Genomic DNA, 16,005 nt, shown 5'->3' on the forward strand with positions numbered 1-16,005 from the left:
CGGCCTGCTTCAATCAGTTTTCCGCGCACAAGCGGGACAAAACAAATGCTACATGATGATTCTCCTGGTAGCAAATGCACAGGCCAGACGGATATATTTTCTATGTGTGTGCGTGTATATTCATTTTTCAACAACTCTCCCCCACCTTTTTCAACTTTGTTTCCTGTAGCCAGTGGTCCTAATTAAGCTGTCTTGATTGGAGGCGGCAGTTGATTTGGAAAGAGTGAGATTGTAAACAGTGTAAAGGCAAATAGAGGTCAGGAAAACGGGACCAGAATGACTTTTGCTTGTAGCGATGGAAATTATTCTCGACATGCCGCTCTCCCCAGGAAACCGCACAGACGTGTTTCCTTGGGAGGCAGGTGAGGGTCCCCAAACACGGGAGGCTGAATTTTCCAATGAAAAACAGTGGAGAAACTTGTGAGGATCAATTTTTTTTTATGGCGTCTTCCAGGTGTACAGCATATGAACGTAGAGATTGCGGTATTCGATGTGGCTGCTTGAAAACACACATACCTTCATAAATCTTTTTTTTTTTTTTTTTTTTTTTTTTTTTTTTTTGGGTCGTAGTAGCTGGAGGAGATCATAGCTATTTGGAAAAAATTTTAAATGCCTCTGCCAGTCCTCCAATATCAGCATTTGTTGGTTCCGGGTATACAAAGCACAGTAGCCTTGACTAAACATAAAGCAGGGAGTTGTCATCATTAGAAAAAGCAGTAAATCATCGTACAGATCTTTGTGATAGTGTGAACTGTGAACAGAACGATGGAGGTGGCTGGATTCAATCACGGCTCAAGCTGGAAGCGCTGTCAGTTCGCCACTATCCCTTTGTTTGAAATGACCGCTAAATAGCAAAATAATGACATTTAATTAACAACACTGGGAGAGTAAAAACAGGTGGGCTCCACATCCCTTCCAGCTTAGTCATCGTTCAAAGCCCATTCATCAAGCGGCGGAGAATCTGCTTGATTTAGACGTCAACAACTGGCTTCCACTGTCCAAATCTCCCTGGTATTTGACATATGGGCGTGGGGTTTGACGCATACCAGAAAGAAAGAAAGAAAAACAGGGGCGATATTCTCATTCAGAATAATCTTGCTCAAGTGATTGCTTGCTTAGATTTTTGATTATGGGATGTGTATGGTATGCACAGATATTTTGAGTTCTTCAACTTCTGCCTATGGAATCCAGCATGAGAAATGCACATTATATTGCAGAGGGACAATAAATGCGGCTTTCGTTTCCTTAACATTGCTGCCTGTTTTTAAAAGTTAAGTAAACATCGGATACACACAACTGTAAACACCACCACCTCAATCCTCAACCTCTGCAAACAAATCTGGCTAAATATCATTGGATTTTTTTTTTTCCCCCTCAGCCTTTGTTTTTGATTTTGGGCTGGTATTTGAGTTGATCTCATGCACATTTTTAAAAAATGCCAACCATTCCTTTGCCTGGATTTATACGGTGTGAAATGATATTACATGAGGGGGGAAATCAGATAGCGAAGGGCACAGGGAGTTGGCTTCATGATTTACCCCCACTGACTCACCGCTGAAATATTCAATACTGTATTTGATGTTTTTAGTAATATTTCAATCCTAAGCACCCAGATGTCACTCCTTAAACCAATGAAAGACGGGTGCATACACCTTTTCATTTTGGGAAATGAAGCTTTGGCACGACGTTGTCAGAGGCTAATAGGTCATCCGTTTTCCCTTGGCCTGTGTCTCTCCTCCTCATGAGTCAATACCTCTCAGCGTGGCAGATTGATGGATGGACCACCCTTTCTCCACTCCACTCACTCTCCCCGCTGTATTTAGCTCAGTGGAGGGAGCTAATCTCCCAGGCCCTTGACTTGGGTGTTTTACAGTTGGTCGTCTAAACCATTAAGCCCCGTCCCATAAAACATAATGGAGTGCTTGTTCGTAAATACCAGGACTTTGCACTTCCCTTTAAAGCCGTAGCGCACTTATAAAAACACCTGTTGTCGAGATTTCACCTGTGCTTTCAGTGAGGGGGTAGCTCTTCAAGAAAAGGCCTCCTGCATTTGAGGCCATTAGCCTACTCGGATGGGATAATGGATTGTCAGATTATATCTTTTTTTATGAAAACATGCTACACAGGGGAGTTCACCATTTTATGCTCCGGCTAGATGGTGGTCGTTAAGTCGCAGAAGGCAAGGAAGATGTTGCCAGAGTTCTGAGAGCGTTCACTCCAGTGCCCAGTTAAGAGCGACCACTTTAGAGATTTGGGGGAGCTTTTGTCGGCCCTTTTGTCCTGTTAAAACTCTTCTGGTTATTGTGATTATCGTTCCCAATTCTAATTTCTCTCTGGGTTGTTGCGAATCAACTCGTGCAAGAGTGCATTTATAAGCAGAAAGGTTGAGGACAAGTGATCATATCCGGTAATAAAAGTGAAGATGAACGATGGGGTTTAGGAGCTGTGGTGTTAACCCACTCGGAATATAAAAGTTCTATTGGCCACCAGAGTGTCACAGGCATACCAGCTTGCTTCTTCACTTGCCCCAGGCTTTCAATACTGAATGTATATGAGACAAATTTACAGCTTTATATGAATTATACATGGGTGTAAATGGATGAAGTCATAATCTCCCATTTAAAAGCTTTGAGCGCAGAAGTTTGAGCAGTCACACGCTGGATCTCGCACCGAACGATCCCTCACAGCCACCCGTCCAATCTCCCCATGTGACGGGGTCCAAAGAGGGAGAGCGACAGGGTCGGAGGCCATTGGCAAGGAGCTTAGAAGAAGACGTGAATGAACGGTCCAAACTCTTTGCGCGCTAGACACTTACACAGGCTCGGCAAAGTGGCAGCTGATCAAAGCGTCTTTTCTCGCAAGATTATCAAACAATAGTCGGAAATCCAGAGCGTACGGTCACCTTCAATACGCAGAAATGAATGATCACCAAGGACTCGAAAATCATTGTTGTCTTTGTACAAAACGCCAAATGTGTGTCGAATGTGCTAATGACCATGGATGGTTGGTTATTAATTAAATCTACTTAATTAGATTAAGTAGAATTTGTGCTCTGGAATGTCAGTCAAACCTTTTGACCAATTCAAAATTGTTAGGGAGTTCCTGAAACAAACATATGATGTAATTAAAAGTTACAAGGCTTCTTGATAACATGCAATGTCACAAGCATGTTTTGTTTATATACCCCAAGAATTAGAGTTAAATCAGCCTAAAAATGTGTCTTTCTGAATGTCCACCATTTTGCGCGTGCTTCGTACTCGCATTGCCTGAAGTGCCACACCCCCTAGATTTAAGCTTTATTTTATAATTTCAAAAATAACATTGAATAATTTGCATTTGTAGCAAATGTAATGAAAAAAAGGATTGGTCATTTTGTTTTTTGTTTTTTATGATTTTCTTTGATAAATCAGTCTTGGTCTTAATAAGCTCTATTCTCATTAATTTCTTGGTCTCAGTTGGTGTGGTCTTGACTACAACGCTATTTATATTAAATTTGACTTTTGCTATCATAGGCTATATTATATCCCCGGTAAGGTAGCCTGTGTATTCCGTTGTCTCTTCCTAGTGGTGCAGTGAGATTTATCCATCAAACTTTGTGGAGATATTATCTATTAAATGTCTCTGGGTTCAAACCTTCATCGAATTGCCAGGAGGGACAATTTTCTCACGGGTGTATTTCCTCGAAAACGCTGCCAAACACCGCTGTTAGCCACTTTTAAATTGCTTCCTCTAGGTGACATTGAACATACGCCGCCAGTCAGCTTGCTTTTACATTTAGATTTTAATATCTTATGCAGACACTTGCCTCTCTCTCTCTTTTTTTTTTTTTTCTTTTTTTTTTTTTTTTTGTAAAAAAAAAATTAGGATGTGGAACTATTCACTAAAAAGCATGCTGGCATGGCTGGCGAAGTTTTTAGAGCACCAAATGGATCAAATTATACACAAAGTGTTGTGGTGCAAAAGAATGAAATAGAAATTAACACAACAGACAATGCTAAGTGAATATAATGAAGAAATTGGTGGGCTCATGAAAAAAAAATTTAATAAATAAAATAATAATAATAATAATAATAATAATAATGAAGAAATTGGTGGGCTCATGTAAAAAAAAAAAAAAAAAAAAAAAAAAAAAGTTGGTATAGTGCCACTGAAATTTAGTTAGCAGACCTGAGAGTTATTTAATCAGTGTGTACATTATGTCATTGTTTTTTTTTTGTTTGTTTGTTTTTTCTTACAGTATTTCCCTGCTTCTCACATTCATCCACAAAGATTCCAATGGCTAACCATAGACTTGTAATGTGTAAATGGACAAACACAGCCAGCCATTTAGAAAAACTACCCATAGGCGTGCAGTTTATTTGTTCCAGTGAGAGATTATGCCGCATTATTTTCACCACTTAGTCCACATTTCACCAGAGGCTCGGAACCATTTAGTTGGAAGTGTTTTGTTTCCCAGCTGTACACGGCCATGCTTTTTTTTCTTTCTTTTTTTTTTTTTAGCCTCATTGTTGTCACACTTAATCTTATGATCCAAGAATATCGAAGTAACAAACCGAAACACTGGTCGTAGCAGGCGAACGGATGACACAAACTAGGTCAAAACATTTGAAGCGGGTGTAATTTGTGTCCATGCTTTTTATGTTGTGTTTAGTGTTGTTTTGAAAAAAATAAAACAAAATTACTCCAGCAGATGCAACAGATTATTGACACTTTCAACTAGCGATGGCTGTGCTTGCTGACACTGCCTGCCAGGGCCAGCGGCCAGGCTTTAATTTGTTCATAAAACCAATGACAGTTAGACTGCGGCGACAACTTATCACAGTGCTGAAAGATTACAGTTATCAGTGCCGGTTCCCCCCCCAGTGCCCGAACGCATCGCTGGGCCACACTCCTGGAAGACAATACTTCACTCCGTGCGCTCAATTAATTGGTGGCTTGTTGAAATGAAGAAGGCCTCGGGAGAACTCGGGAATCAAACGGAATAATAACAGCAAATGTTTTATTGAACTGGTTGTCTTCCCAACATAAAACATGTGTCGCCATGATGTTCACAAGGCATTGCGGCTTGGCTATCAGCTCTGCTACAAACAAGGGAAATGAAGGCCCTTGGTAGGATTTTGAGTTGCTGTTTATTGGCCTCTTACACTTCCTAGACAACAGCCTCAACATGGTCCAATTTCCTCTCCAATACACAAGGGTGCAATAGTGAGGATGACAAATGATTAGGGCGTCTTCAAATTGAAACGGCATTGCCGTATTTTATAAATTTGGTTCTCTAACTCCATTCATTCATGCATTAGTGCAAATAATTTGTTGCTCAAGTTCCCCAGCCAGGTCGTCCATAAATAAGAGTGCATTTACACAGTCCAATTGAACATGTGTTTTGTGTGCTGGTGAGTTTTGGAGCCAAAAAAAGCAAAAACTTCTTCTTCTTCTTTTTAACATAAAAAAATAAAAAACAAATCCCAAGAATTAGGAGGACTTTTCATGAAATTTTGATTTTTCCAAGAGCGTTACTGTATAAAGTTATTAACTTTGTGCCTTTAAAATTCTACCTTTTTTTGTAAAGTTTTTTTTATTCTTGTACAATGATATTATTATTATTAATATTATTATTATTAATATTATTGTTAAAATTCACGCATTTTTATGTAACAACATTTTTCTTGTAATATTATGATTCTATTTTTAATAAAAATCGAAAAAATATATAACACATTTTTATATATATTTTTTCTAATTATATTACAATTTTGTTCTCATAAATATGACTTTTTTGCAACATGATTCTTATTTTCTTATAATCTGTTGCTCATAAAATCACATTTTTCTCATATTGCAGGTTTACCCTTCTAATGTAACGCTTTATTCACATAAGTATATTTGGGAACATGAATATTTCAACTTTACTTCTCTTGAAAAACAACAGCTTTTTTTTTCATTAATATTCAGATTTTTTTTTCTTGTAAATTAGTGATATAAACTTGTAAAATGACATTGACGCCTTCATAAACTAATTATTTTAATATATATATAAATTATTTTTTTCACATTTTTCAGGAAACACAAAAAAATTCACCATTTGCATCATGAGGAAAAAATAATAATTTGTGCTCAAAAAATGACTTAGGCAATTATTTTAACAGGGTGATGATATTGGGAACTTAAAAAATATATCATAACATTACAACTTTATTCTCATAAAATTCAGGCTCTTGTTGTGATATTATAAGCTTATTGTCAGAAAATAACAACCGTGTCTGGAGATATTAAAACTTATACCTGGGAAGGTATTCCCTGTATTATCACTTTCTTTTCAGTTGCTTTGTACAAAAGAAAACCTGATTCATATGTAAAACGCTTCCTTCCTATGTGCTTTCTCTGTCATTTCCCAGAGCCTATTTGGACGTGAAGGAGCTCAAAGAGATCCTCCGTTTGGACGGCTCCACTCACCTGAACGTTTTCTTTGCCAACTCCTCTGATGAAGATCTAGCGGGGGTTGCCACTTGGCCGTGGGACAAAGAAGCCCTCACGCATTTAGGTTAGATGACACGCAAACACGCAGACACACACACACACTGGCGGTTCAGTGTAATTACAGTTAAAGCCTCAAGCAGCAAGCGTCTGTCTTGATCACAGCTCAAACTGTAAAGAAGCCCAGGTGGACCGTGAGTAATGCATTACGTGACTCTACGTATTGATTGTTTGCATAATGCACTTACAGTGGATATAAAAAGTCTACACACCCTTGCCCATCCATCCATCCTTTGAAGATAAATCATTACATTAATGTAACCCATCAACTGTACAACCTATTTGATTGCAAAAATGACATATTTTTGATTGTGGAAGTAAAAATTCTGAGATGCACACCTGATAATTGGTGATATGATTGTGTTCAGGATTAAACAATCACATTCAAACATGTTAAAGTATTGTATGTTTTAGTATTAGTCTTTTTTTTTTTTTTTTAAAATATATGAAATACTTGTTAGTACAAGAAAAGATAAATGTCACTACATATTGTGTGATAAGTAATATAATAATTCTCAACGACTGTTTGACCTTTGACTGGTCTTCTGTAAAGGACGCATGGGAATACCAAAATAAATTTTCATTTAAAAAGAAGCCCGAATATTCAATAAAATTAATTGACAAAGGCAAAAATTATTGACATTTTCACTCTAGTTATAGTTAGTTTTAGTACATTTTACAAATGTGACATGTAGTTTTAGTTAGTTTTCATTTTTGTAAAAACATTTTCATTTTTATTTTATTTCATTAACAAAAACATTTTCTCTTTATAAAAATTATTTTTTAATACTTTTTAAAACTTTAGTTTTAGATATTTTGTTAATTTTAACTATCATAACTGTGATGCTGACTGGGTGTGCACACTTTTGCAACAACATTATTTAGATTTGATTTTTTTTTTTGTTAATTCATTTATAAAACACCAAAACCTTTTTATATACTGTACACTGTATTTTCACGTCTCCCAGGTGGAATTGTGCTGAACCCATCCTTCTACGGCACATTCGGCCACACCGACACGATGGTTCACGAGGTCGGTCACAGTCTGGGCCTCTACCACGTCTTTCGAGGGATCTCTGAGATTGAGTCGTGCAACGACGCTTGTTTGGAGACGGAGCCGTCCATGGAGACGGGTGATCTGTGCGCCGACACCAACCCCACGCCCAAGTACAAAGGCTGCCACGATCCCGAGCCGGGAAACGAAACCTGCGGCTCTCCACATTTCACGCACACTCCCTTCAACAACTACATGAGTTATGCAGGTGAGCAACCGGGTGCTTTGATTGTTTGTTTTCAAATGTTACCTTGGAAACGCTTATGGAACAGGCAGCTAATTTTTCAGTACTGGAATTGTTTAGATGGATTGGAGACTGCTGTGAAAACATTACAAATGAGTAACTAAAAAAAAAAAAACATGGCTGATGAGTGGATTAAGATGCTATCAAATTGTGGGCGTGTAGTTGGCCACGGGCATTTATTGACTCCACTGGATATGGGGAATTTATTTTATTTTATTTTATTTTATTTTATTTTATTTTATTTTATTTTATTTTATTTTATTTTATTTTATTTTATTTTTATTATTTTTTATAATTTCATAAATATATTACAAATCATGTCAAGTAAAGTAAGTTACCACTCTTTTGTTCTGACAGGAACTATTTGATGGAAGTGTTTAGTTGTCTTAAGTGGATGGTGCAGTACGAGGTTTATAAATATTATATGTATTTTGTTTGCGAATTCTACTCTCATCAGTATCAAACTTGTATTCTCATGAAAACAAGACTTTTTTTTTTATTTTTTTTTTTGCATAGTTTTACTAAAGTAACATTTGATTTTGCATATAATATTAAAAATTCCGTTTTTGCTTGAGCTATTATAACTATACATGTGGAAAATATCACCTTGTTTTTATACAAATATTCTGGATTTATTCGTCAAATTGTTGGATATACTGTATATATATATATATATATATATATATATATATATATATATAAATTACAACTTTTTATTACTTTGTAATATTCTCAAAATATTAAAACTATTTTCGTGTTACCTTTTTTGTTGTATTTGAAGGCTATAATCTTGTGAAATTACATCTTGGAAAATGATGAAGTCAGCAGTTTAATTAATTTAATATCTATGTGTTACGCCTATAAAAAAAAAAAGGTATTATTATTATTATTATTATTATTATCATCATCAGTCATGGAGAAGTTATTACCGAGGCACTGTCGAATCTCTGTCCCGCTTCCCGTCTTCCTGCAAACGAGCCTCGTCTTCCTCCCCACAGACGACTCCTGTACCGACTCCTTCACCCTGAATCAGGTGGCTCGGATGCACTGCTACCTAGACCTGGTCTACCAGACGTGGCAACCTGCCTCCAAACCTCCCCCGGTGCCGATGCCACCTCAGGTGGTGGAGCAGCATCACAACTCTGTCACCTTGGAATGGTTCCCGCCCATTTCGGGACACTTTTACGACAGGTGAAATGACCTGGACAGGTTGCTTATGGCAATGCGCAAAGGACATTCATTCACAGCATGTGGTGAAACTATGTGCCTTGATAGGGAATGCTGATTTGGTTAGCAACAGACTTCAAATGGCATCAACTGTTAATTCTACAATGTGATGATGGCGCTTGTGGTCTGTATCTAAGTTGGTTGCTATGCCTGTCTGTTGTGTTTCCTAGAGAATTGGGATCAGTGTGTGATAAATGCACAGAGGGGAGAGTTCTACTGCAGTACGCCTCCAACTCATCATCACCCCGACCATGCGCCCCCTCCGGACACTGGTCTCCACTCGAGGCTGAAGGTAGATATCATTACATACTGAATATCGTCCACTACTGTGTAGGAATGTCACAATAAGGGCAATATCGTGATATCGTGATATTAAAACTGCCACAATACCGTCGTCGTCATGTTCACAATATTTAAAAGGAACACATCTGTTTAAAAAGTCAGGTTGATTTCCGTTTGTGCAGTTCTGGCACCCTCTAGTGGCTAGTTTATTAGTGCAATTTAATTTTCATTAGGGATGTTTTGGCCTTCTATGTTTAAAATTTATGCTAATTGTCAGATGAAGGGCAACCTAATTTGCTTGTGAAGCGATCAATGTGTGCTTGCATTACCAAGTAAGTGTCTCAATATTGTTATTAGAGATTGTAGGTGGTTTACATGCATTGCTGTTATGTACAAAAGCACAATATTGTGCTTTTTCTTTTTTTAGTATGAGCTCTTTTTTACAAAATTGTGACCTTTTTAAAATATTACCAACGCCTCCACAATATCGTGATAATTATCGTATCATGACCTTCATATCGTGATATCGTGTCGTGATGTTTGGATATCGTTACATCCCTACTACTGTGCTAAGGGATATGAAGGCTGTGTAAAATATACAAACAGGAATTGAGGTTTTGTTGTTTTTCTGAGTCAGAGCTCCGACATGCAAACATCTCGCCTACTGACTCACTTCCGAAACACGCACTCATTAGTTCAACTGCCAACGGATCAAGCTTTAAAGTACCGCCGTTCACGTGGCATGGGGGATCAAGCCCACGACCGATGTCAAAATCCTTGTCTTAAATGAAATTCCCCCATTAAAAAATACGGGATTTAGGAACAATAAAAGCTGACATAAGTGGGATTTCCGCTGATTTTTTTTTTTTTTTTTTTTGGGTGCACTGAGAGCGAGTCCTCTTTATAAGAACTTTACAGGGATGAGGTATTTATGCTATTAAAATACTTTGTGTCCCATCTGCGCACCACTGGATCTCTTTGGCAGAGCTCATGTCAAGCACAGTCACTCTTTTGCTATTCTGAAGCGAGAATGTTACTCGGAGGTACTTTATTAATTGCATCAATACCGGATTGTTTTGAATAAATTTAATCATAAACTTCAAGAAAATGTAATCCCCCCCCAAAATTACAAAAATGATAATACCGTAAAACACTGTGACTAACACATCCATGTATATTACGCCAATCCCCCCAAAAAATCACCACGAAGAAGCAGTTTATTCTTTTTACTTGTGTTGTGCATAATACGGTCCCCTGAGTTTCTTATGGATTTTACAGTAAATAATAATAATAATAATACTAATAATAATAATTAGGGGTGTTAAAAAAATCGATTCGGCGATATATCGCGATACTACATCGCGCGATTCTCGAATCGATTCAATGAAAAAAATCGATTTTTTTATTTTTATTATTATTTTTTTTTATTTTATTTTTTTTTTAAAGAGCTCAGAATTGTTCATTCGGTAGTCTTACCGATTCAACATCTTATCATCATTGCCTTTTTTTTTTGTGTGTGTGTGTGTGAATCGATTTTTAAACTTCCATTTTTAATGGAAAAATATTCAACAAAACGTCTGACTTCGGGTTAGGATTCACACCTTGAGCATGGAAGAATGTGATATGAACGGAACATTAAGCCTTAATATTTTATTTTAATGCTGTTCAAACATGAAACAGATTACAACCTCTATAAGACTGAAATTTCAGATAAATAAATAATACATTTTCATATAAATCTTACACTCTACAAGCTTACTGATTAGTATTTTCTAAATTTGAATGAAAAAAAATCACAACAATCGACTTATAAATTCGTATCGGGATTAATCGGTATCGAATCGAATCGTGACCTGTGAATCGTGATACGAATCGAATCGTCAGGTACTAGGCAATTCACACCCCTAATAATAATAATAATAATAATAATAACAAAAAGGCCTTCACCTTGTCCCATGCCTCAACCCTCTATAAATATTTGTGGAAATTGGTTAAGTACTGTGGTCATGATCCTGCACATTAAAAAAGAAAACTTGTTAAAAAAAAAAATAAAATAAAATAAATCACTGCAAGTAATGACTGCGTAAGTTTATCTGTCCAAGGAATATTTCTATTAATGACAGCAGTGATTACGATCTTATTCATGTTTATAGTATACAAGCTGCAAAGCTTGTTGGACCAAGACCTATTACTCACGCGTTATTACACCTTTTTAATGACTACTAGAGCTTGCCCTCCTCCACATATCATATCAAGCGCACGTGCACGCTCCGTTCGGGCACGTCGCCAAGCGGCCAAATTTAATGTATCGCCTTTATCTCAAATTCTGTGCGGCGTTTTGTCTGCTTGAGTTGGCGTGCGTGCGTGTGGGTGATCTATAGATTATTTAAAGTCACTGAACCTTGCCTTAACATTCGCCATAATGTGTGTACCAGAGGCAAGTCTGGTCTTGTCCAACATGCTCTGTGTGTAAACTGTACTCAATTTTCTTTCTTGGAAAGCCTCCCTGTTTGTGTCAGCTCCCCATTTCCTCTTAAATTTTGCCCGGGCCGACGTCTCGGTGGACTCCCAGCTGCCGTTTTGGGTGAATAAAGCGTCTGCAGTAGTAGACACCCGCTCATGGCTGGAAACAGATGCATTTGCATGTAAACTATACGCTGAGGCTCATATCTGGAGATAAACGATGCCGTTGCTGGGCTGCATGTGCGTATGCATTCATGAGTTGAGTGTTCATGCATACATATCGCACCTCAAACGGCGGCATGGTCACTGAGGGCCAGAGTACCTCTCGTAAATGTTTACGACTCGATGGCCTGGCAGGGAAAGAAAGTTAAAAAAGAAAAGGCACACATGGACGCGAGTTCGGCAGGAGGTGGAGAGGAAGAGAGGTTGTGTGCGGTGGAAAGCAACCAAAATATTTAAGCGAGATGTGTGTGGTTAGCGTCATTCACAAGGAAAGGATCGTGGCTTGATTGGAAACAGCAGTGAGTGAATGTGGTGCAACATCTTGTAGGTATATGTGAGTACGTGCATGGTGTCAAAAAGTTGATTGGGTGTCACTAAGTAAGGCTCGGAATCAACCATAAGTAATCATACTCTTAAATACTCTTCAGAGTGGGGGATGGAGTCATCAAACTTTGCTGACCACATGCAATGAGAAAAACGAAAATATTGTGCAATTTATTGCTGCCTATACAGCTACTCATGGTTTACATTTTGGTAGCAATCATATCTTACGTAAGCATGGTACTGCCATTGTGAAGTTAAGTTCGAAGGTACGGCAAAGTCGTTCGAATGTATTCGTAAAGTCGTTCAAACGTACTGAGAAAGTCGTTCAAACTTACTGATAAACGTGCTTGAACATATTGGTAAAATCGTTCCAATGTCTTGATAAAGTTGTTAAAGCTGTACGGCAAAGTCTTTGAACGTATTGGAAACGTTGTAATGCCACATTTGCACACATGCAAGTCAATGTCCCATGGCACTATGGGAAAAAATGCTATGTTTTTAGCATTTAGCCTGCATTTTACCAATGCGTTTGAATAACTTTATCAATGGTGTCGAACGACTTTGCAGTGCCTTCAAATGACTTTATAAAGATGTTCGAACAACTTTACCAAGACGTTCGAACGTCATTCATTCGCTTCATCATTTCAATTCATATAGATATATATATATTTTTTTAATAAAACATTTTCCCCACTTTTGTTGGAATTTTATTTTATTTTTTTAGTTAGCCAGGATGTAGCATGCAAATTAACAAACACATTTACAGTCTTCCACAATTTTAAACATAATTTATGGTTGTCATCTGGAAACTACCATCTCTGATAGACTAGCCTCTAAATACTCGGATTGCAACATGAAGTGACACCGATTCCCCAGCTATTTAGTCGGTATCTTATGCCTCCGTCAAGTGTGCACGTTTATGAGAGCGTCGTGGTGTGTGTGTGGGTGGTGGGATTATCTTGTCTGCCTTGGGAATGTGTAACAGTGTGTGACAGTGAGTCATTCACCATGGGAGCCACTTCCTAGAAAGCAGAACGTGTGCATGCCTGAACATGTCCCATCGTTCAACCACCCACCCGCCTCTTTGGATGGTGAGCAGACCCCAGCATCTATCCATGGGTGACAGTTTTTTGGCTCGGCCACTTTTTTGGATGTTGTCATAATTAGTGATAGACCGATATGGCTTTTTCAAGGCCGATACTGATACCGATTATTAGTAGTCAAGGAGAACGATAACCGATATTTCAAGCCGATATTTATTTGCTGTAGAAGAAAAAATATTAGTGTAAAAAGTAAAAAGAACTTTTTCTTTTAATTTTAAACGATATTGACAGCTTTGTTTAAAAATGATATTTAAAAAAAATTGCAGGGAGGTTCAACATTTCTTTTCTTTTCTTTTTTTTTTTACTTTTTTTTTTTTTTTTTTTTTTTTTTTTTTTTTAAAATTCTTAAAAATAGAACATGTAGGGAATTTCCAATGTCAGCATCATTATTTATGAAGTGGAAATTGAAATAGATCCATGAATGAAAAGTTCCTGTATCTCACTGTGCAAAAATGAATGCAAACGTAGCAAATTTGGGGTTTTCATCAGGAGTCATAAAAAGTTTCAAAAGATTTTCGCAGAAGGCAAAAAATTGTCAGAATGTGTTCGAAATACCCACTTTATTGGCCTTCAGATTGGTCAAAAGGCCGATACCGATATTTGTCAAACTGCCAAATATTGGCACCGATAATCTGCCCGGCCGATAATCGGTCTATCCCAAGTCATAATTTACGTCTTGATAGAAAACACGGAAATTACGGTATGAGGAAAGTCATTGATGTTGATTTCTTTAAATCACCTGTAAACACCTGTAAAGCATTATGGTTTTGATTTGACCTGAAATTTCATACGTGCACTTGCATCTCTAAGCATTTAAACAGCAGCACAAGAGCAGTAGTCGGCCTCCATAACAGCTGATCTGCTCCTTGCAAACTAAACGAAAATGAGGCCTGCAGGAGGAGGCTGCAGAGTAAACCGAAGCTCTCCGAGCATTTCAGCAAATACTTCTCTACCAGTCTCACTTTTGTCTTTTTTTTCCACATTCTTCTTTCATTTACCTCCACTCTGGCCACACACGCAGTTACAGTACAATAATAAATGTGTTGAGATAATGTGGCTTGGAAAGCATATTCAGTGTTCACTTGATTAAACAGTGGAATTTTGCACGGTGCCCAGAAATGAGGTTAGCAAATGGCGTCGTCGCTCGCCAGCTTGGAAGTGCACTAAAGGAAATCGGGGGAGAACATAGTGTCTGCCGCTCACTGGCTTCTCAAAGTGCTTGATGAATGTTAGCGTACGTCACTTGGGATAATGTGAGTTAGCTGTGTGCCGACTCCAAATATGGAGCGAGTGTGACTGTTTGGGTAATGGCTTTGCTGAACTGAGAGCCCCTTACGGCGGGCCCCCCTCTCGCATGGTGCACACCTCGCTCAACAAGCAGGAACTCACAATGAACTCTCAGTTTCACCTCCACCTTCGTGTCGCAAGGGGTGCACATGCTCGAGAAATACGTTACGAACACTCGGTGATGCACATTCTTGATCCAGCCCTCGTAAATAAGATCCAAATCCTTAAGATCGCGCGAGAGAATATTGTTGCATCCTGTCTGGATTTCATGCACCATGTACAAAGATTTTCAATGGATCTAACAGGTCTGCACACCACTGTTTAAATGCTCCCAAGACTCCCATTCAAAATGAGTTTAATTAAATGTGATTTGTTAATTCTAAACATAGCCACAACTCCAGTTATAACAAGGTATCAATGATGGGACACCATCGAGTTACTTCAGGCTTGCTCCAGGGCTCTATCCTGGGCCTACTGCTTTTCGTTATCTACCTCTTTTTTTGGATGGATTAGATGACACCCCTGCGATTGGCTGGCAACCAGTTCAGGGTGTACCCCGTCTACTGCCCGTAGCCAGCTGGGATAGGCTCCAGCGCCCCTCGCGACCCTTGTGAGGAGCAAGCGGTTAAGAAAATGGATGGATGGATAGATGACACCCAGCTCTACCTCTCCTGCAAAACCAGCATTTCACTTCTTCCCTTGTCCCTCACCACCATGACGCTAAACAAAGACAAAACAGAAGTTCTTCTTGCTGGTACAAAATCTGCATTATCCCAAGTTGGCAGTTCCTCCATCTCATTTATGGTGTGTTCCTATCAGGGTTACATCCTGTCTTGAGTACTACAACTCTCTCCTCTTCGACCTCGTTCACAGATCCCTTCATAAGCTTCAACTGGTCCAAAACTCTACACAGCAACTTGACTGGCTCCCATTCAAATTCAGAATTCAATTGAAGATGCTACTTTATACCTTCAAAGCCATTTACAACCTTGCCCCTGCATACCTGTCTGACCTCCTCCACATCGTCACTCCAGTCCACGCCCTCCTCCTTGATTCACCTGACTGTTCCACCTGCCCATTTCAGCACCATGGGGAGCAGGGGTCTTTCAGCCATTGTGTTCCCCACCACCTGTCACTCTGAGCACTTTTTAATTCCAAACTCAAAAAACGTACTGTACAGTGTATAGTTTCTTAAACTACACACTGTACTGTAACAGGACTGTTATATTTTTGGTTTTATTTCCTATTTATAGTTCTATTTTTAA

The 16,005-nt window shown here is 38.4% G+C and overlaps 1 protein-coding gene across 1 annotated transcript in view; it reads left to right on the top strand.

Moving 5' to 3' along the window:
- The first annotated feature begins 313 nt into the window (after positions 1-313).
- Positions 314-16,005, top strand: part of LOC144011493 (pappalysin-1-like) — an 84,946-nt gene continuing 69,254 nt past the window's right edge. Inside the window, exons 1-6 of the mRNA XM_077511597.1 lie at positions 314-362; positions 3,566-3,572; positions 6,396-6,541; positions 7,503-7,796; positions 8,831-9,023; positions 9,230-9,351. Of these exons, the coding sequence (XP_077367723.1) occupies positions 314-362; positions 3,566-3,572; positions 6,396-6,541; positions 7,503-7,796; positions 8,831-9,023; positions 9,230-9,351 (811 nt within the window). The remainder of the gene's footprint in view (positions 363-3,565; positions 3,573-6,395; positions 6,542-7,502; positions 7,797-8,830; positions 9,024-9,229; positions 9,352-16,005) is intronic.

The sequence above is a fragment of the Festucalex cinctus genome, unplaced genomic scaffold, assembly GCF_051991245.1.
Source record: "Festucalex cinctus isolate MCC-2025b unplaced genomic scaffold, RoL_Fcin_1.0 HiC_scaffold_126, whole genome shotgun sequence".
NCBI classification, from domain to species: domain Eukaryota; kingdom Metazoa; phylum Chordata; class Actinopteri; order Syngnathiformes; family Syngnathidae; genus Festucalex; species Festucalex cinctus.